The 22,158-nt window shown below is 44.4% G+C and overlaps 2 protein-coding genes across 8 annotated transcripts in view; one reads left to right on the forward strand and one right to left on the reverse strand.

Moving 5' to 3' along the window:
• ano3 (anoctamin 3) overlaps positions 1 to 22,158 on the reverse strand; it is a 112,143-nt gene that overhangs the window by 3,654 nt on the left and 86,331 nt on the right. For 6 of the 7 annotated variants that reach the window (XM_088610982.1, XM_088610983.1, XM_088610987.1 and 3 more), the window contains 13 exons: positions 21,794 to 21,854; positions 7,511 to 7,593; positions 6,862 to 7,002; positions 6,222 to 6,386; positions 5,583 to 5,619; positions 5,372 to 5,483; positions 4,683 to 4,740; positions 3,797 to 3,894; positions 2,529 to 2,674; positions 1,999 to 2,151; positions 1,255 to 1,402; positions 860 to 940; positions 134 to 239 (listed from right to left, as the gene is read on the reverse strand). In XM_088610982.1, the coding sequence (XP_088467108.1) occupies positions 134 to 239; positions 860 to 940; positions 1,255 to 1,402; positions 1,999 to 2,151; positions 2,529 to 2,674; positions 3,797 to 3,894; positions 4,683 to 4,740; positions 5,372 to 5,483; positions 5,583 to 5,619; positions 6,222 to 6,386; positions 6,862 to 7,002; positions 7,511 to 7,593; positions 21,794 to 21,854 (1,389 nt within the window). The remainder of the gene's footprint in view (positions 1 to 133; positions 240 to 859; positions 941 to 1,254; positions 1,403 to 1,998; positions 2,152 to 2,528; positions 2,675 to 3,796; positions 3,895 to 4,682; positions 4,741 to 5,371; positions 5,484 to 5,582; positions 5,620 to 6,221; positions 6,387 to 6,861; positions 7,003 to 7,510; positions 7,594 to 21,793; positions 21,855 to 22,158) is intronic. The other variant, XM_088610985.1, reaches the window with a different exon arrangement.
• Positions 13,691 to 21,502, forward strand: LOC148645744 (uncharacterized). The gene is made up of 4 exons (XM_088610992.1): positions 13,691 to 13,965; positions 16,670 to 17,201; positions 18,425 to 18,595; positions 19,638 to 21,502. The coding sequence occupies exons 2-4, from the start codon at positions 16,691 to 16,693 to the stop codon at positions 19,760 to 19,762; spliced, it is 807 nt and encodes a 268-aa protein (XP_088467118.1). The 5' UTR covers positions 13,691 to 13,965; positions 16,670 to 16,690; the 3' UTR covers positions 19,763 to 21,502.

The raw sequence follows: 22,158 nt of genomic DNA on the forward strand, positions 1-22,158 counted from the left end.
AAGCAGATCACTTGTCTTGGGACATGTGTGGGGACACCCTGCAATGACTACACTTCTTTCATTTTCTTTTTGGGGAGCTGCACCTGGAGAGTGTGCTCTAGCTCAGACCAGAGAAGAAGACAACATTCCTGACCTCGAAGACGATGATGAAGGCCAGCCGCGCGGCCAGCACGTGCCAGAACTGCAGGGTGAACTCGTAGGGCACCAGGCTCCACGGAGGGGCTCTGTAGTCTCGATACCTGCAATCCGAGAGCAGGAAACCATCACTGGTCCACGTGACCACATTGATAGCCCAGTCCAGCTGTCGGTTCGCCTGCTTCATCAGCTGCGGGCCGCAGTGCTGTTTCACGTGAACTGCATGTCATCGTTACTTCTTCCATTTTCAAACTGCTTTGTCCAGCACCTATCCCAGCATGCATCGGGCGCAACATGGGGTGCCAGACCTTTACAGGGTGTTCCCCTGTTGTACCCCAGGGTGTAAACTGATACAGACACACACATTAACACCAGGGCCAAATTTCCTAGAAGCCAATTAACCTACCTGTATGTTTTGGGATTGTGGGAGGAAAACAGCGTCTGGAGGAAACCCACATGAACACTGTAAGAACATGCGAACTCCATACAGCCAGCACCCCAATAATTGAACCCAAGGCCCCAGCAATCTGCTGCAACCACTGATGATCACAGAGCTTGTTAACCTCCTGAGCTAGTGTGCTGTCTTCTATATTTGAAACCCAAAAATGTAATGAAGATTAAGTATGTAATTAGGTTTTAATGAATATCTGTAAAGCTCCGAGTGAGAAGTGCTGTTTGTACAGTCCTGTGAATGTAAGCAGGGGATACACACAGATCGACATACCTGCAGGGCCCTGTCTGTCCATTGCCCATCTCGCCCATGTCAAACACCGACAGACTGCTGTTCACATAGCCCCTCAAACACCTGGGAGGAGACACACAAGAGCACAGGGCAAGGCGACACGGTGGACATCAGGAAAGAAAATCCTACCCCTGCCGGAACCAGGTGACATAGTCCACCCATCGATTCACCAATTGAATTGATGTGTCTAACCTCACATTTCGCGCTCGGAAAGTCACCTTGGAGAAGTTGGCACATGAGAATATATAGAAAAAGTGCATTTAAAACAAAAACAAAAAAAAACACACCCAAACATAAAAGAAAGGTGAACAGGCATTAAAGGCATTAAAGGCATTAAAAAGGTCAGGTCTTGTGAAGGAGGGCGAGAGGGGGCGTACTTTTCGTTGCGGTATCCTTTGTCCACGCAGGGGCCGTACTTGAAGGCATAGACGAAGCGCGGGATGTAGTCGGAGGTGATGGCAATCACGAAGGCGTTGGTGATCACCGCGAGCACGCCGATCCCTTCCAGGATGCCGTACCAGATACCTGGCAGAGAGACAGGGCTGTCAGGGCAGCCAGATGGGCTACCGCCTCCCGACAAACGCCCTTCAGAAAATTCACATGGCTCCAGCTAATGTTATTGCGTTATTCCTTGTTCTAAATATGAAAATTCAATGAATCAGTGAAAATTATTCCTAAAATTCCAACCTAAGGAATCCGGGAAGGTGTCACCCCAAAGAAACGCAGAGTGTGTTTCATTCAATCACAAATCCCACCTACCAGCGAATACCCTGCCTCCATCCAGCATCTTGATAGCACCTGCTACCACCTTATAGCCTGAGCTCATCAAGTCTCAGTGCTGGGGGTGAGAAAACCAGGCTGCTGCCGCAAGTGGTCTTGAAGCACCAGTAGGGGGCTCCCTCCCAGGCAGACCATCTTCCAACCCAACATGTTGACTTGATATATTGTGCTTTACGAGGGGTTCCACTCCACTGAGATCCTGACTACCTGGCCATTGAAGATGCCATGGCACTGTTCACAAGGGAAGGGCTGTTATCCCCAGAGCCCTGGATAACATCCACTCTGACCAACGACAGCTCTCAACCCCTTGCTAGTTTGCCGGACAGGTCTGGCGGGCTGACCTATGTCTGTTGCCCGTGCTGGCATGGGTCGTCTCCACTGGGTGACGAACTTGTACGCGTCCAGCCGGATCTCGATGATGTTGTTCAGCAGGGCCAGCAGGGGGGCCAGGGGGAAGGCGGCCACGAAGATGGTGGTGAAGCCGAACTGCAGCACTGCGAGGAGGAGAGGGAAGAGACACCTTTCTTCAGCCCTTGGCTCTGCTTCCACAGCTCGAACACGGTTCTCACATTCCATCTGACACGCTACGGGCCGATTGCTGCCAGACACGGAGCACGTGGGAATTTTTTTAAATTTGATTTTAGAGGATAATTTCAAAGGAAGCATATGGGCCTTTAAACACCGAAGAGATGGCATTTATTCCTTAAAGCTTCCGGTTTAAAGCACATGCAGAAGAAACAACAGATTTACTGAAGGGGAAAGTACGAATGAATGTGATGCATTACAGTTCACATTTTCTGTGTTATTACTGATGGGCTCATCAGTAGGTCAAGCCCAGATTCATGCGGGCTGTCCACACGGCAAGGCCTACCCATCTCCAGATACTCGTCCATCAGGCCATGAGCATTCATGGGCTGCAGGTTCCAGTCCTTGTCCCACTGAGGCAGAAGAACCTTGTTCTGCACGAGCTGGCCCCCTTTCTTGATCTTCCTACGGGACCACCAGTTCTGCAGCAGCCTGCAGGGGAGAAACAGGGCGGTCATCGTTCAAAGCCCACTGGAGGAGCTCTGGTACATCACCAAACGTGAAGTTGTGTGGGTATGGCAGTGTTAAGGGTCTTCAAAGAAATGAAGAGAGAAAGAGACAAGATGGTCTGTTGAGACCGGCGGTTTTGGGAGATTCAGATGACAGGACATTGATGAATTTGCATGGGCAACACATGGAATTACAGTATCCTTCAGCGAGAAGAAAGGAATAATGGCCAATATTTATAGAGAGGCAGGATGGTAGGCCAGTTTCAGCAGCTGGCAGCCCACTGAAGTGCAGACCAGTGAAGACCAGTGCCTGGTCAGTACCTGGACTGGAGACCTCCTGGGAAAGTTCAGATTACCGCTGGACGGAGTGTTAGTGGGACCAACAGGGAGTGCTCATGCTGTGGGCTGTGGGTCCTCATGCCCCAGTATGCTCCGACTCTCCCTGGTCATTAAAAGTCCCAGGACATTTCTCGAAAAGAGTATAGGTGTTACCCCAGTGTCCTGGCCCAATTTCCCCCTGGCCTTTACCCATCACGGCCTCCTAATAACCCCCATCTCTGAACTGGCTTCATCACTCTGCTCTCCTCCCCACTGAGAGCTGGTGTGTGTGAGAGGACTGGAGCATCATCCAGGTGGGGCTGCACACTGGTGGTGGTGGAGGGGATCCCCATGACCTGTACAGAGTTTTGAGTGGAGAATGTTTCTCAAAGCTCACGTTTAAAACTCCATGTCAAGCTTCACACACTGGCTGACAATGGCTGTGGTAGCTCTTTATTGCAGAACCTGCATTTACTGTACCTCCTTATACTATGGAACATGTTTGTCAGCCTTTTACAGATGCAAACCAGAACACAGGTGGGCTGAAGCTTAGCCCTTAAGGCGAACAGCGGTTGAACCAGCCCAGAATATTGCACCACCATATCTAACAAACCCAGACCTACTGTATGCCTCACAGCTAGTTCAGAGCACCTGCTCATACCCCAGCATGTGTTAACTCTCTGGACATCTTTTTCTTTGCTCTGCCATTTTTTTCACATCTCTTATCTGCTACAGAGGAAATATCGTTAAGGTTGCAATTAGCATGACACTGAGGCATGTTACTTACGGATAACCAAGTTCCATGAAATTGTTCCAGATCTGTTTTAAAACCATGATGATGCCCATCTGCATGCACAGGTCAATCAGGCACCCACTTGGATGACACTAACAGAAAGAAATAATAATTATCTAAAAGCAAGACGTCATTAGCACAACAAGATTTTTGCAGCATATCAGAAAATATCAATCAAATAGTTCTGGTGCCTACTGAGTGCATGAATACAGTAGATTTAAAGTGACATCTAGGGTGGTCAATTTCTAAAGAGTTAAGTGTTCCACTTGTGAGACTGTATGAACATATCCCATATAAAATCACAGCACATAGGACATTCCAAACCACAATCAATAAAAAAGCAAAAAATACTCCTGATCAGCATTACTGTTCTAGCTGAAGCTAAACTCATTCTGAAGAAAGCAATAAAGATATGCAAAAACATAGACCTAGAAATGGAAATCAGACAAGAACTGAGCCTGTGATGACAGGGGCATTTGGAACAAAAGCCGTGCTTAAAACCACGATGATCAGGTATCCTTGATAATAATTAAGACAAATATCACAAAATACCTAATAGTTATTTCAGTTGGTATTAAAAGAAAGAACTTCAAGTGAAAAATTGAGATTGAACAATTCAACATTAAAGGTTCAAAGGATATGAATAGTTTGTTTAATAAATGAAACATAAAAATAATTACTCTGAAGTATGACAGAGGGTCAAGATAATCATATCTCTCACATTTAGCTTACTGTTATGTTGGGTATTTTGAAATAACATCTGAAGAGGTCATTTTCTGGAGGTCATTACCTTGTTTCATTAACTTAAGTAATGCATATTGACCAAAGAAGCGACATGGACACAAGTTAATGGAATTACTGAATTTCTGGGTGCCATTACCTCCTCCAGTCTCCATCTCTTAAACAGCTTGTTGTACTTTCCTGGTCTCCCTGCAAACCTGTGGACCAAACAGAGAGATCATTATCAAGGGTAATATGCCAACAAGCAGATTCTTAACTCAAGTACATTAGTGGTGAGAGAAACCCATACCGGCATAACCCTGATGTTCTGCCAGTAAGCGCTACTAGAGATAACATATGCAGGAGACAAGCTGATCAGGCGCTTTGAAATCAGTTCTACATACTGCGACACCCCAAGAGGGCAGAGGCATTTCAGAGGGGCTAAGAGAGCCAGGGGAGAACTACAACTCCCAGAGTCCTCTGCTAACACAGGGGCCCATCAGGAGAGTTAGCACTGATGGGGAAGAAAAGCATGTCTCTCAATGCAAGCCAGAAAGCTGAGAGAACCCTGTCTGACCATTCTAACCCATAGTGAACTGCTGCAGCAACACCGATTAGATAGATAAGACTTTATTGATCCCGTAGGAAAATTGATGTGTTAAAAAAAAAGATTACACATGATATGAGAAGAGGGGCCATTTTCCCAAGTGCTGGTGGTTTAAAGCTCAATACAATAAAAGTGTGTAATGGGAAACGCCTAAACAAAGCATTTTAAAAGAGAGATTTGTGTCTCCCATCATGCATCTCATGCTACAGCATTAAACATCACAGGTGTGGCTGATGCAGTACCTTCCCAGGAAGAAGGCAATGTAGAAGATGGAGCTGTTTAAGTTGACAAACTGGAACAGAAACATCTTGAGGGCAAAGCTGTTTTCCCACTCTGACTCTGTGCGAGGGTGCTCTGAAACCAGGCAAGCCGCAGAAGCAGCAGGTCAGTTTTAGGCAGTATGGTTCTTGTGGCCAAAGTTTCTGTTGTCACGCTAAAGTGGTTCTTACTTACCTAAGTTTGTAAGTAAGTATGCTACCTTCTCGTACACCTTGAGAGAAGAAAAAATAATTGAATTTAGTGTGGGAAAAGAAACTAAAAACGAAGCCAGACAAATCAAAATGTGTCATTGTTATGGATTTACACATTTGTCCTTGTGTGGTGCTAATGCAGTTAAGACATTGGGAACAACAAATTTGCTAGAATCAAGAAGGTGAACTGGATTGCTTGATCAATGTGAAACAACTAGGCTGTGGCAGCGATGGTCAAGAGCGCTTGATTCCTCTTGTAGCTCTAACACATTAAACTCCCCTCTGCTGTTCTGGTCCCTCTCTTGGTCTTGCAGTTTTAACTTGAATGGGGACCAAAAGAGATGTCCAGCATAAAAATGTATCACATCAATTGCTTAATGTCATGTCACTGCGATTCCTTCAGCAACATTAGGCCTTAAAAGCAAACTTCTCCTTTTCCTGACATCTTTGACAAGTTTTCACTTTTTTTTACTGTCGATTATGGGAGTCCTATTTTACTTGTGTGTCTCCATCTGCCAAAAGGCAGTGTGGCTGGGACCTGCGCAAGATGACACATCCCCTACATGCAGAAATCGCAAACTTGGTCTCTTTATATGAGAACAGATGACCGCAATCTATGCACCACATTGAGAGACATGATGATCATGAAGTTGATGCAGACTCCTGTCCCGGAGGTGGCGAACTGCCAGTTCTTCTTCACAAACTCCCACTGGAAGGAGACAAACTGCTCCATGGCCACCAGACGGAACACCACCACTGCGAAGACGGCGGACAGGACCAGGGAGATCTGCGGACAGAGCCAGGCGTGATAGGTTTGAGACAGGAGGGCTGGGGGACTCCCAGCCCTTCTTTTAGGAAGCGAATTCAATAAATCAGTAAATACCGCAACACGAAACCTAAAGGATTTACTGGCAATAAAAGCAAGAGTCCACTAGAGCAGTTGTTCCCCGTCCTGGTCCTTCAAAGACCATTGCTTCTGCCAGTTTCTGATCTGGCTGAGCCCTTGATTACTTAGCTGGATCTTTAATTGAAATTATAGCTGGCTTATGCATTCTCTCATTATCCAGAACCACTCACAGTAAGAGAAAGCTTCTTTTAGATGATGTTTCACACTGCATACGCTGAAAACCCTAAGTCAGCATGACTCTGTTGTGACAGGACTCGGTGAATTCCAACAATCCTAACAATACTGACGTGTGCTGTAAACACGTTTACGCGTCTTCCTGATCTCTGCTCTCTGGCTGGGGCGAGGGGTGTCGTACCATGAAGAATATCCCCGATACCGACACCATGAGCCGGCTCAGCTTCTCGGTGAAGGGCTGGAAGGGCTCCGGTTTGCCCGAGATGGGGTTCACCCTCTCCACCTTGGAGTACTTGGCCTCAAACTGGGGGCGCAACTCCTCCTGACACAAATACACATACGGTTAGCGAGCAGAGACCCACAGAAGTTTTGTTGACAGAGGAACCCAAAAAGCCATTGCTCATGGTCGTGTGTTCGAGAAGGACAATGAGGATCATTCAGGCGAGTGGCCTTCACTGTCACTTCAATCCCTCAATCACAAGACACATTGATCTAGAGCTCAATAAGAAAAAGACACTGCCTGCCATCACAGCCTCCCAATTCCTCCGGGGTACAACGACATGAGCTGGGTAGTTAATGACCATGCTGTTTGCCTTAAGTTTCTTGATTTTACTTGTGGAGCACCTTGTAGAAGCACACAAGGAGTCTTCTGCACTTTATACCCTCAGCCACTCTAGGTCCTAAAGCACCTTCCTGCACATTTCCAGTGTTTAAAAAGGCCAAGGTTCTGAAACAACATGAGGGCGGCTACCGTGTTAGCCAACATGCTCTGGGTGTGAAGTCATCCAGTATAAAAACGACCCTGCCCCCTGCCTCATTGGCAGCCTCACCTCCTCCTCCTCCCAGTCAATCAGATCCCAGTCGTAGGTGAGCTCGGCCCTCCTCCTCTTCCAGAATTCCAGGAACACGGTGGCTGGGATGAGAGGAAGTGGGGTCATGTGAGTGGGAGACGGTGAAAAGGATTGCACTGAGCCTGCAACAGCAGCAGCCTCCAGGAAGAGTTGCGCTAATCCGCCCAGCTGGATCGCTGTTCGCACAGCATGTGTTCCTGTGAGCTTGCTGTACACTTGAATCTGATTTTGGAGCACCTGTACGACTGGCAAATTCATATTTCTAGTGTGCTTAGACTATGGCGTCAAGGCATCACTGAAGGGAAACCAGAGTTGTTAATAACATTGCTTCTTAATTCTCCGATAAAACCCTGGACTCTGGGGACCCATTGTGGATTTGGTAGAGCAGTGAGGTGATAAATATTTTTCCATGAACTGATCCTCCTTGTGTCTTTCTTTTTTTACAATTTAGAGAAACCTTTCCTACTTCATAAAACCTTACTGGTCTGGTAGCAGGTCTAGAAGACCTTGCTTCCTTGTCTTACTGCACTTTCACCTCGGCTGTATTTGTCATTAAAGGCTTGATTCTGTCAGCTATTACCTGAATATAGACACATCATGAGCTGCAGAGCACCTAGTCAGTCCCTTTCAGCTGTGATGACATATCAGTACAAAATTATCAATAATTGATACAATATGCCTACTACAAACAAGGTCCATAGCTTCTATCCACAAGCAGTGCGATTGGCGAACACATTTGGCCATGCCCCTCGGACCACACCAATACCATCTACCTCATTACGATTTCGTATTTATTTATTGCACATCTCCAGTCACTGTTTACACATCTGCATTGTTTACATTCAAACTGTTTACTTGTACATTGTATACTGTTTGTTTGTATATTGTCTTGATGCACTGTCTGCACTTTGTGTTTTTACACTTGTTTTAAGAACCGAGAGACTTTCTGTAAATAAGAACTCCATTGTAGCTGTACATGTACCGGTTATATACGGCAATGAAGTTCAAGTTCAAGTTCAAGTGTGAATGTTTTGGCCATAAGAAGGCGCGAATACCTCCCTTACTGCACAGATTAGGGAATCACACTGCAGGAATAATAAACTGTGCAGCAGGCTTGCGTGCAGTTTTTAACGGCACTTCCTAATGGGTGTTTACCATGGCAAATCCACGTGGTATTTTTGTACTTTTACAAGCCTGTAACTGATACTGTGGTTTCTACACTATAGAACCCTGGATTTTCACCACATGTACCAATGTACAAACAGCTTTCAGCTTCTCACCAGCACTTATCCTAATCAGGCCTATGGTGGTTAGGTTTTATGTCATCACTATTTTTATACTGAGCTATGTTTAAAAAGGTTGCCTTGTTTTTAACTTTGCTACGATATGTTTTTCCATTTTGTGTCTGTTCTCAGTGTTGTTGTTTTTTTCCCTTTCTTTGTGAGTTGTAAATTGCATGGCACTTTATAAAAGATTAGCATCAGTGTGTGTGGTAGAAAGATGAGAGTGCTTTCTGTTTCTGGGATCGCTGTATGCTGCACCTGGCTGTACCTGCTGCAATAAATGGGATATTACGCCCCCTGGTGGGCACAGTCACCATTGATACTTCCCGGATTGTAGCCTGATCATATTGGCTCTCAGAAGCTAAGCAGGGCCTGGCCTGGGCTGTACTGGAATGGAAGACCTCTAAATAAAACCAGGTTACTACTGTAAGTGGTCAGCAGGTGGTACGTACTATACTATACACTATACTGTAAACTTCAGGAGGTGCAGTTCTTCAGGTGAGACATCAAACTGAGGTCTGTTGTGCTTGGGCATTAAAGATCCCTTGGGTGTCCAGAAGAGTAGGGGTGTTTATCTTAGCATCCTGGTTAGATTCCACTGACTTTGTACTGTCTGGCCGCCCTAAACTTCACCCCAACAGGTGAAGAGATTTCTCACTCCCCCCACTGGTCTGTTGTGCAGTGAGGCTTCGGGGCAGACTGTCTGCTATACAGTACACCACACACACGGGGGCTGCATTTCAGTGGGGGGTAATGAGGGTCCCTTCGGGCTCTTATTATTACCCTATACCTGAAAGATATCTTTTCACATACAGTACTTGATCTTAGCCCCATGGATACCCTCTATTTACCTCAAAGTGGTGATGATTCCTGATGGCACTTTTTTAAGTTTTAATGTACATCCTTTTCACTGTCATTGAATATGAATTTGGTTTGATTTGTCAGGGTTCGCTCATGGTGCACTGTGCCTCTCCATGCTTTACAGTCCTCTCATACATACTGTATCACTGCACTGTGCTTCCACCATGGCAGGTCACAGCTGAAGCCAATCCCAGAATGCACCTCTAACGGCCCAGGCGGTACTGTCACGTCAACATGAGTCATTCACTTGCTATGACATGCGCAACGCTGCACAGCGCAGCTCAGCTAAGGATACAAATTCCCCATAAACGAACCCTCGAGACGTATCCATTAACATGTAAAAGTTTTATATAGTTTTCCATTTTTAAACCCCAAAACAAAACAAAAAACAGCATTACTTTTATTTGCCTGTGCTAACCAAAGCCTTTCAAAACACTTCAAGCACTGTGCGTCACTCCTTAACAACATCAATGGCCGCAAATGACCCGAGGGACTGAATTTTCCAGGGCATGAAAACAAGGTCTTGAAAGACGAGTTTGAAACAGATCAGGATTAAAACTCCAGTCCTGTGCCGTGTTTCTGTTTTGCATTCTTTTCTCTTAAGTTCTCAAGGGTGCGGGGTCATTGTTCTGGTTTCCCAGCAACAAAACTTTTTTTTTGTCTTTGCAGGAAGTGTCTGCACTTTTGTATCATATACGTAAACCAACAGGGGTTAAAGGAAATATTAAAAATAATAATAATAATAAAAAGAATTGTCTCCTTTCCCAGTATAAAAGTAGGCATTGCTTGAGAGGTGACATTTTAAGACATTATCAACCACTAAGTGTTGGTTTAACAAGCTTGGTGGAGAGTATGTATTAACAGAGACTACAAGCATAAGAGAGTTACACATGTACTGTAGGATACATATATTCTCTTCACTGTAAGTGCAGATATTTATAAAACCACTTTGGTTAAAAGTATTACAACTATGCTGTTAATTAAATAATTAATGTAAATAATTAGGTCAAATAGGGAGCTCCCTCAGCATGTGTAACTGCCAAGGAACAAGTAAAGGTTTATTCCCTGCTGAAAAGAGAAGAACAGAAACACAATGTTTCGGCTGAGGAGCCTTCTTTGGGTGTGACATCCGAAGAAAGCTCCACAGCCAAAAGACCGTGTTTTTTTCCTTCTCTCGCATCGGACGAACCTTTACTGGTTCCAATAAATAATTAGGGCCCACTACTGTATGCATCTGAGACTTCAGGTGGAACCTTAGTATGGGATAGAGGTATGGTAGAAAATCAGCACAGATACATGCTAGCTGTGCATTGACTCCAGTCAGTGGGGAGCAATACAGTTTCTAACATTCTTAAGGCAAAGGAGAGCTTCCAAAACCTTAACCACAGTTTCTCCTGGTCTGTGTTCTAGCTGAGAATTACTTAGTCGAACCCCAGTTTTAATTTATAACTTAGTAACTGGAAATCTGGTGTTTTCATCTCATTAAGAGATTTAAACATTTACTAATTGATAAATACCACTGGAATAAATACCAGGAGACACTGGGGTTAGGGTTAGAGTTAACCTATCCAGCCCCAGGAGCAAGACAAGGATGCCCTGCCTTAACAAGAAGACACACCCCTTTAGGTTTTGAATTTCACAAATTACATTTAATAGCAGCTGTCTTTAAACACATGCTGTGAAAAAGCATCGGACCTGAAAATCCAGCATCACAGCTTCCTTGTCTTTCTTACTGCGCTTTACATGAATTGGCAGGGTTGAAACACTTACTGGATTTCACGTCTTTGCAACACGGTGGCCTCATTGAAAAGGCTTGGAAAACTTTTGCACTGATTCGAACACATCGCCTTTCCATTAAAATCACAACTGCGAAAGATAATAGGGACGAGGACATGGTTGATAAAAAATAAACCTGTCAAGAGTTCTGCACAGCACATGCAGTGATGCAAACTGAGGTTGTTCACTTTTCAATAATCAAGTTTGTGCATTCTGGAGTCTAGATCACACGTGCGAGACACGCCGTCTTCCGATTCTCTTTCATTAAGGACCCCTGGCTTTTCTCCAGGTGATTTGGTTTCCTCACACTTTCCAGAGACCTGCTGGCCAGGTGTGACTGGTTACTGGACATTGTTCCTTTCTCTGGCCTTGCTATGTATGGTACTGTACGATCGGCCACAGCAGTCACCCTTAAGTAGAATAAGTGTTTTTCTGAAAATTGAAGTAATTTTTGTATTGTGTGCTCTGGAAATGAATGGATGTGAAACAAAACAACAAAAAAAGCAAACAGTAAAAATTAAATTTCTGAATGTTTAGGTGTCAGTTAAGAAACAGAAATAAAAAGTCTGAAAAACAGTGAATCCAGCCATAACCAATTGCTTAGACTTAGTTTGACCGCTGCAGGAAAATCTCATTGAACGAATCAGTACTATTCAGAAAAAAGCTGATATTTCCTGCCTGATACACCTCACTGTGCATGCTTTTACATATCTGTGTCATGCAAATTCACGGTAGCTATGAATTTGACTTTTCCTGTACTGGTGAAAGACTACATTGTTCAGTCCTGATATATTAAGGTACATCTGTGCATGGGAAACATGACCAGAAAAACAATATTAAAAAAGTGTATCCTAAACGTCCATCAAATTGGAAAAGGTCCCATCCACACCAAAATTAAGTATGTCATTCTGCATTAAAATATAATTGATTGCACTCAGATTGGACTGTCAGCAGTTCTTATGTCAACCAACAAGTGTCTCAGTCTGCTAGTCAAAGGTGACAACGTTTTTCTACAGACATAAAATGTTCTTTGACAGTATTCTGGAAATAAAATATACTGTACCTGGCCACTGAACTGTAAAAAAAGTCGGGGACTGTCTGAGAAACACTATTATTTTCTCAGATTGTGGCTAGCTTAATCTATTTTTGGTGTAAATCCTGAAAAATGTAACAAAGACGCAACTGGACAAGTTCAGATGCAGAGCTCTTCTGTTTTTGTAGTCCATTAGATTTGTAATTTACAACAAACATGGGCACCTTTCCCTCTCTACTGCGGAAAACATTAGCATTCGAGGTTAATTTGACACTTTCTGGTTAAACTAAGACTTTCCAAAATCAGGAGGAAAGCTTATTGGATGGAAGGCTGCTCTTCCCTTAGGTCAGGAGCTCATACATTCTGGCATCACCAGGAAACTATCTTCACAAAGCAGACACTTTTTTACGCTAATTTGTCTGACAAGAACCATGATGAATACAGTTGCATGGTTAATGTACTAGACTGGATTATTTTGACTGCAGGGCACACTTTGTCTTGTGAAAATCTTTGTCTTTCTGGCATGCCGCCATTCTCTTACTGTACTTGCCTGTGCCTGACACAGCTAACAGCTGATATGCTAACAGAGTAAAGAACAGAAAGTAAAATTAAGGAAAGTCTAGTTAATCAGGGATCGAGCTCAATAACAGCAGCTGGATAGTTTGGGCAAAGTTATGCAAAAGAGGACTGGATACTGCATTTCTGACAGCCTGGGGACACAGAGCATCCATTCTGTAAAGTGAAGGTGAATTCATCACTGGGGCGTTTTCCATCACATAGTAATTCTCTGTGAGTGTATCACTGAAAGGGAACATGAAACCGAAATCTTGTTATCATAATGTTAAGGCTTATAATGTAAGCCCTAAATTATTTGCCTAAAGAAAAAACAACATTTAGTATGCGAGAACCTCTAACTTCAGCTTTACCTTCACCTGACAACAAACAAATACAAAATCAGGAGCTTGCCTGCTGGTGGAAGTAGAAGGATTTCAACCTTGTTTAGTAGAAATTAGCAAACAATACAATGAAGTTTAGCTTTGACGTAGCAGTAGGTTTAAAATAGCTCAGCATCTTGTTTCCTAATACAGTATATCCCCGAGCGAATCACGCAGGTAAGGCGTGTCCTGACTGTTTGCCCTGATATGGTTACGCAAATACTGTATGTCTTTGTGAAAAGGCAGCAGGGAATTGTCTGGCCGGTGGCATACATGTAGGTCACCCTCTCCCCTGCTGCTCCTGGGTGCTCTGGGAATGCAGAGGGCGATACAAGGAAACTGAAACAGAAAAGATTTCCAGTTCAGCCAGTTCTCGGGTGTATCTGTGCGCGGGCGGAGGGCAGAGCAAATCCCACCTCCCCCCCGCGCGTCATTCTCGTCGGAGCTCAGCCTCTGACTGCTCGGCTCGGCTGTGCTCTGCTCACCTGCACCTGTTGGCAGAGCAAAGCAGAACGGGACTCCTGCCTCCTCTCCCTGCTCTCGCAGGTAGGTGCCCATGATTTTGAACAAGCGCAGCTCTTTCCGCCTTGACAGTTCATCCTTCCTTATCGTTTTACTTGCAAATGGGGGGTCTGTTCGGGAAGTATGAGCACGCTTTGCTTTATTAATCTCTGGACCACTTGGCTCAACAAGTACACAGGGATGGAAGGCACTGTATACATACTGTACATACGCCTGAAATAGGAAGAAAAAATGGAAACAAAATCCTGGAGTGCCGTCGGGGAAAGAGGGAAGTGAGCCTTTGTTTTTGTAAAAGGAATCAAAACAAGTTTTATGGGCTGAAAACCAGGGCCGAACAGAGAAGAATCAGTGGCTTCTCTGTAGCTCTGAGGAAGTCTCCTGAGGTTTTCTGCATTCCTATCTAGAGATTAGAAACAAATGGTTTTACATGTAATTGAAATATTAACAGCGAAGGAAAGTCACTTCATTGACAATAGAATGATCATAATCGGCCAAACTCTGATGGAATTAATCGGAACAAAAGAAATTCCAAGGTATCTTTAACAAGATCTGGCCCAACATTACACTGAGCACAGAGCCATTCAGTACCAAATACCACTCTCTGTGAGAAGCAGTCTCTCCGAGGGACAGAGAGGCAATTGTTACTGTCGAGCAGGACTGAGCAGTTTCTCAGGTGGCGACAACTCTTCTCTGTTCTCCTGTGCTCACTGGGATGTGGGGGGAAAAAAAAGTTACAAAAATATATTTATTTCAAAGTGCTGGGTGCATACGGACCAGCAGGAAAAAACGTTTCTCACAAAAGGTTTCTTTTAATATGGTTTAAAAACACGGCAAGTTTCTATTAATTCTCCAATGAAAGGCTCTACATTCAGGGTGTTACTAGACATTAACTGTTGACATAACTGTTTTATCATTGTCTTCCACTTCCTTGAACACATCTGATTCTGGGAAACAGAGAGAAGGGATAGCTGCTGAAACTCAAAGCTTTTCAAAACGTAAGAGTTTACATTTCATTTTACCTGAGAGACAGAGTCAAAGGGATGTCAGAGCGTCCTGACAGGTAATGTACTGTAGAAAACTGAAAAATCACAAAGAAAAATGCTTCAAAATGGAGGGGGAACAAGTTGCCTTTCCAATTCAATGGTATACAACTTTCATTGCACATCCATCAGTTTCTGTGACTCAGCACCGGAGGTATTAACTGAAAATCTCACAGCACAAACATAGCTTCTTGCAGGCTGGTTGACTGTGGCGGTTCATAGCCGGGTTAGATCAAATTGAAAAGCCACGAATCTACCATTGGGAGAGCAGATGAACCTTGACAACTACCAAAACCCTGACCTGCAGGAACAGCAGGATGAGGTGTAGAAAAGAAGGGGACCCCAGTTTAAACCAACAGAAAGGAGTGTGGGCTTGATGGACAGGACTGCTACTGGGGGAACTGTTTCATTGCTCAGTGAGGGAAGACTAATGGTGCTGTTTCAGCAGAGCAGATTTGGTCTTCTTCCAATGGGGGACAAATACACCATTGCAGCCTTCAGTGGGTCTGGCTTCTTCATGCAACAAATCCAGGAGCCATCTTGACCTGTGAATGCACTCAGATAGTGGGGATTTCCTTGGTGGAGACTGCTTGCAAAGGTCGAAGGGTTTAACCCATGGCAGTGCGCTGGTCCCTTTGCCCTCTGTGATCTGAACAAGCAGCAGTGCTATGTATTTCAGCGAGGAACACGAAAGGCAGTGGCTCCAATCTAACGTGACACACTTATGACAGTTGTAAGAATGGAGCAGAAGCAGGACCGTCACACACCTGCGCTTCAGTGACAGCTGTAACAATGGCTGCTGATACCATCTGAGTGTGTTGGTGCAAATCATGTGATGCCTTTAGGGGAAGGGACACTCCTTTGCATGCACTGGTGCGGACAAACAGGTACAGCCACATTTTCTTTAGGTCATTTAAGGACAGAAACACTGGGGACACTCCCCCCTGTAGAGCTGCACCCCATTCTCAGCACACAAGCCATTCCTTGGAAGCATCCTGAGAAAATAAGAGATTCGGATCTTCAGTTCCGAAACCCCCAGCACATGAAAAGAGTGCTGACAGCCCAGAGCTGGAATGCGCAGTGTGGAGCAGATAGGACATCAAAAGCGAAACTAAAGGCTTGCTGTTCCTGCTGCCAGTAATTAGCATAGTTGCTGAAGGATTCAATTCTATTCTGCCTCATAACATGGAGAACAATGGCACATTGAGTACTAACACCTAACCTGAAAAATGATCACTATTTCCTCCATATATTTCACAGAGAAGCAGGACTGGATGCAGAACTGTAGTCAAAAGTTAAGTTCAAAATATTAAATTACGATTAAACAACAACAGTGACAAAACTACTACAGGTACTACTACTAATAATAACATTATCCTCATCATCTATACAACATACTCCTAGCTGATCAATAATTACCGTGAGTACAGCATAATCTGAAGAAGGGTCTTTTTCTGATTGATTAAGAAATCAATAAAAAAAATCACTATAGCCTCGGGGCCGGGTGAAAAGGTTTCATTACTGGTTTTGCGATTTCAGTGACAGTACTCATCTGAAGAGAAAGTGCAAGTGGAAATCTGTGACGTTCCAAACAACAGTGATGCGTTTTCAAGTGCATCACCACAGTCTGGAACTGTCAACGTGTTCATAGGCACTAAAATATAACTCTATTTTTATTTTATTTTCAGAGGCACGTATACGAGACAGACATGGATGTCCATTTCAGTACTGTCACCTGTTTGGTGTTGGTGCTTCACCTGTTCAATGACGCCATGTCAGGAACAATGGAACCAACAACAACCACTTACGCAAATCTCACTGAGAACCCTCCTAGCAATTCCACAGAACACTGGTCCAACACCACAGGACTTGGGCCCGGCACCTCCCCCAGCAACCTCTTTCAATCCACAACCCCAGCCTCCTCTTCCACCTCAGCTTCTACAACCACTGCCTCGATGACCAGACAACCCACAAATGATACAGACACGGCCCTGGAGACCACAGTCACCCCGACTTCCAGCCATGCCAATGGGACCTACAGAGATCAGAGCCCCAGCACTCCAGAGCCTACAGTCAACACGACTTCAGCTGCTCCTACGCTCGTCTACTCCTCTAGCACCACCACGCTGACGGCTGTCAGCACCTCCACACCTCTTCCCCCCACTACCAGTGATGTACCTTCAGAAAACAAGTCCATTGAAGGAAGAGACGAAGTACCAGGTAAGCTGGTACACTGATTCTTCACAGGAGGTCATCTTTGCAATAAGATGAGCAAATAATGAGGCATCATGTACAGTATTATCTGTCTCATGTCCACTGCTTCTTAGAAACTGCAAATGTGCTGTTGAATATATAATCAAACTACCAAGTTTTGTGACAGAACAGGTGTTCAGCTATTTAAACACTGCAGAATAATTTCTAGGTTTGCTATTTCTCTCTGGTACCTCAAGGTCTAGCGCTCTGGGAATTCAGGTTTTTAAAGTACTCTTTGATGTCATTATAGGTGCATGGCACTATGCAGTCTGGGGCTCTGACCTCCAAACTGGAGGGCTGTGTGTTTAAGCTAATGCTGAAGACTCCGTTGCTGTTGCTGTTGGGGGTCATCTAGCTGTATAAATGGGTAACTGTATTCATGCAGTTACACTGTTGAGGACCAGTGCCAGTCGGGGGTCTTGTATTTGCAGTCTGCTTAATGACAGTAGAAACTCTGCTGCGATGAGCCCCAGGGCTTGACTGTGGATGTCTGTGCCTAGCCCACTCTGTTTTATTGAGACAACAACAGCAAAGACATCACATGGTAAAGAACAGGCGGAATAGAAGATGAAAAGCTTTACACCTCTTTTTCTCTCGGTTTGCCCAGAAAATTACAATGAGTTTTAGAGGAAATGGGAAGTAATGACAGACTAATTATGAGGTAATAGGCAGCCTCTGCACTTAAGAAACGCCATTCTTCTGCTCCTGTTATTATCCATAAACTGGTTTACCTGATAGCCAGATGCAAAGATTTACGAGAATAAGAGTCTGCAATCTTGCTGAATATGGGCTTCTATGAATGAGTGTCTGGGAACAGGTTTGTGAGGGTGGTATAAAGAGAGTCCAGTTACATGGGCTTGGACGCACAGAGTGTAATCTCTGTACTGTAACTGAAAACTGAGTGAAAAACTCGGAGCTGGAAACAGGACTACCAACAATGTTTAGACAACAATACACTGTGGCAGAACTTTATGCCTCTGAAACAGCTACAGTTACACACTTTCTATCTGGACGTCAACGGGATGGGCCCATCTCTGTATTCAGATAGATTCAATAAACTAGGTCTGAAATCATCTGGATGGGGTTTCTTAATTGTATGGGATATGCGGAGCTGGTTACCCTGGACAGCAAGGATTCAAAGGGATGGGCACTGGAATGCAGGGGTACACATCTCTCTCCTTGCGTTTCAGGTGTGCCGGGCCAGAAGAAAGAACAGAAAGGTGGAGTCGTGCTGGGCGCCATCATCGGCACTGCTCTGGGAATCTCGATCCTGGGATTAGCCATATACTTCATCCTCAAGAACAAAAAGCCGTCGGAGTTCCACCACAGAAGGCTGTACGAAGAATATCCAGGAGACCCAGGTAAATACAAGAGACTTAAGCATCTTTTAACCTGTGCTGAATACACATAATAACATATAGGGTAATACCAGACACAGCTGCCATTAGATAATGATCCCGTCTGTGAATAGCCAGTACTTGTTTCTTTCTAAAGTCAAGAATTGGCTAATGAGTTTGGCCACTAATTGTGTCTAACAATTAGTGATTTATACTGGGATGGAGATTATCTGCTAATATTAGGGAAGAGTCTTTAGAATTTAAAGCCACACTGGGGGCCTAGTTAGGCTTCACTCCAAAGGGTTAGATTTCTGATTTCATGTGCGTACACGTGTGTGTGGACAGGGATACTTGAAGAGGGAAGAGAATAATGGGTTTTCAGGGCAAGAGTGGGAACCTGAAACTTTCATAAGTTCTTGGTCTTTAACACACAGGCTTCTCCTGTTCAAAGGCAGGCATAGTTTTGGCATATGCTAGTTTCCCTGTAAAAGCTTTGGGAGGAATGCGCCAGACCCCTGGCTGACCTACAGTATTTCCTCAGACATTGTCCACTTCGTGCCTCTGAGTGCACTGGCTCTCAGTACATTGATAGGGGCGCATTTTCTTAACTGCCTTTCACGCACTCAATCTCTTGACCGGGTTTCAAGCACTCAAGAGCTCTGGAACAATACAGGCGCCTTGTGTGCTTTCGAGACATTTCTAACCCTCATGTACTTCAGAAAGCACAAACTCAGCTGCACAGTAATAAACCGAGATAAACACATGCTCCAGTGACACACATCCGCCTTCCCGATTTCTTGGCCTTTAGGAGGCTGGGGCTTCTTGAGGAGGCCTGCAGGTACATGGCAGGGCATGCAGTCTGCACAGAAGTTGCCCAAGATTGGAGACAAACTGAGGGCCACCTGCCACTCCACTGTGCTGCTTATTTCTCACCATTCCGGTTTTAATTCACGTCTGCCAATCGATACTTCGTACTAATAACCAGCAATGCTTTACAGGAAAGCAGCCCAGTTCCCCCCTTGCTTTCCCCCATGTCTTCAAGTCCATTAATTCTCTTTTTGTCTAGTTCTCCGGCTGGAGAGCAACATGGAGCCCCTGGATCTGCGAAATGACGGGTCTGCTTACTACAATCCTGGACTCCAGGGGGACAACATTCAGATGACCAGCTTCCCCCAAGGAAAACTGGCCTAAACAGACTGATGAAGACCACACAGACAAACAGACTTCTTAACATGATCTAAGAATTACCACCAAGTTGAGGATGAAGTGGTCCCTGTATGAGATGGATTGCAGACAGATTTCAGTAGAAGGGAGTTTTGTTTGGTTTGGGGAAATTGAACACAATGCCTTTCTTTGAAAATTCATGCCACAGGTGGGCATTCTTGTTTGCACCTTGGAGTCTAATTTTAATTTACAGATTAATATGATGTGGGGTAGCAACACTCCTGAACTACAGTATGTTTGAAAACAGTTTTGTAAATCTTAGATGCCTAACATGTGGGACATACACACAAGACAGAGCTGCCATCCAACAGCAGCTATTCACATATTTCACTACACTAAATGAAACAAGTCACACCACCAGTCTTTCCATTCACTGTGGCTAGTGGCTCACTAGCACATAAATCTGCTCTGTTTGAAAGATCCCAGCAGTGCATGCCTCTGAGCCCACACACCCGCCTTCCTCAATTAGGATACAATTCCATTCTGAAGAATAAAGCAGTTCTTTAGAGTCTGTTATCTGTAGTCTTCAAGTGTATTTGAAATGCAAATGTTATTTGCACACAATACATCCTTGATAGAGTTCTTACAGGATTTGATTAGCACATGTAATTGAAAAAACAAGCCCTTGCACTTATCTTTTATTGCTTTTAGTGCCAGGCTGCAAGAACACATAGAACATCAACTCAAACAGAGATGTGAAAGGCTGTTTATAAACTCATTGGGCACTGCTACATATAAGATAAAAGATGACCTTTGAAAGACCTTCCATCTTTCCATCACCTGCAGAGTTCCAGAAATGGTCGCATCTACAGCCTGGTCTGTCTAGCCTGGAAAACATGGGGGTACAGGCAGGATACATCCTGGAGGGGGTGCTAACTCATGGCAGGGCACATGTGCACATTTATATGCACCCCACAGACACAAATTAACCAAGCCAGCATGTCTTTAGAAGGTAGAAGGCAACTGGAGCACTTGAACACAACCCCTAGAAACTCACAGAGAACATGCCAACTCAATACAGTAGGCATCCCAGGCTCCAAGAGCCATGATGCAGTACCTCATCCCTGAAACTAGTCTGACCATTTCTAAACCGTCAAGAAACACACATGAGCTGTGTAACTATGGATTCTGTTGTGCTCAGAATGTTGGAAATTGTGTTACAGTAAATCTGCACAGTGTTTTGCAGTTTTGTCTGATGGTTACATACCAACACCACATAAAGTTTGGTTTTCCAAGCTAGTGCCTGATGTACCATGTTATATACCATGTTATCGTTATGCTTTTACCATTATTTTACTTTCAGTGGGATTTAATAAGGGTTTACATCCACTGGGTCATAAAGACTAAAGTGACACAGAACTGAAGAAACTGAGAAGCATTGCTCAAGAGCCGTCTCCTAATAAATCCCCTTATAAGAGGGAGTCTCGTGTGTGCTGATGACAATGGAGCTTAGCTCACAGCTCGTCACGTCACAGCTCAGAATTTCAAAAGTTCCTGCCAAATCAGATCCCCTAATCGTTTGATTTGTTTTGGGGGCGGCTCAACCCTCTAAGGGTAACAATCAGTTAATTACAGCTTGAATTTTTAATATCTGAACAAAGAAAATGGAAAAAAAGCAAAATGGCTTTCAGAACCCCGTGCTACTATTCTGATTGTATTGCTACTGTACTTAGAGATGTGCAATAAAGACTTGACGTTTCGTAAAAATGCTGGACTTTTTCCCCCTTTTTCATTCAATCATTCTGACTGTGCAGAGAATTAATTATTTCATTATTGGTACAAGGGTGAAAAAAATGAGCCAGTCCAGTTCTTCAGGAAACTAAAAGCATTTTCTTGGTTTCAAAATCCTACAGTTCTGAAAATACAAATGGCAATGTTCAAAATGGCACATACTTTGGGCTTAAAAGTGCCACTGTTGATGATGGAGATTTTCCTCTGTGTGTTTCTTTGTACTGACATAGTACAAGGTACCACAACAAAATTATTAACTTAACTTACCCCATATTGCCATGAAAATAGCAAAAAACACTGTCCCTCCGTTATCAAAGAGATGCGTCACCTGAGGAAACAGAAACACACAGTGAGGCCCCACCCTCCAGCAGCCATATCACCCTGCAACTCACAACTGGCAGCCCCACTGGAGCTCAGCAGGTGTGAGCCTGGTCAGTACCTGGATGGGAGACCTCCTGGGAAAAACTAAGGTTGCTGCTGGAAGAGGTGTTAGTGGGGCCTGCAGGGGGCGCACACCCTGCAGTCCATGTGGGTCCTAATGCCCCAGTATAGTGACGGGGAAACTATGTTGTAAACAGGCGCCGTCCTTCGGATGAGACGTAAAACCGAGGTCCTGACTCTCTGTGGTCATT

This window comes from Lepisosteus platostomus, chromosome 18 (genome assembly GCF_059453375.1).
Source record: "Lepisosteus platostomus isolate fLepPlt1 chromosome 18, fLepPlt1.hap1, whole genome shotgun sequence".
Lineage (NCBI taxonomy): Eukaryota > Metazoa > Chordata > Actinopteri > Semionotiformes > Lepisosteidae > Lepisosteus > Lepisosteus platostomus.

What these genes read in the sequence shown, in the direction of transcription:
- LOC148645744 (XM_088610992.1), top strand. Translation starts at nt 16,691, where the DNA reads ATGGATGTCCATTTCAGTACTGTCACCTGTTTGGTGTTGGTGCTTCAC. An exon ending in AGGAAGAGACGAAGTACCAG is followed by an intron (nt 17,202 to 18,424) that starts GTAAGCTGGTAC and finishes CTTGCGTTTCAG; the next exon opens with GTGTGCCGGGCCAGAAGAAA. An exon ending in AGAATATCCAGGAGACCCAG is followed by an intron (nt 18,596 to 19,637) that starts GTAAATACAAGA and finishes CTTTTTGTCTAG; the next exon opens with TTCTCCGGCTGGAGAGCAAC.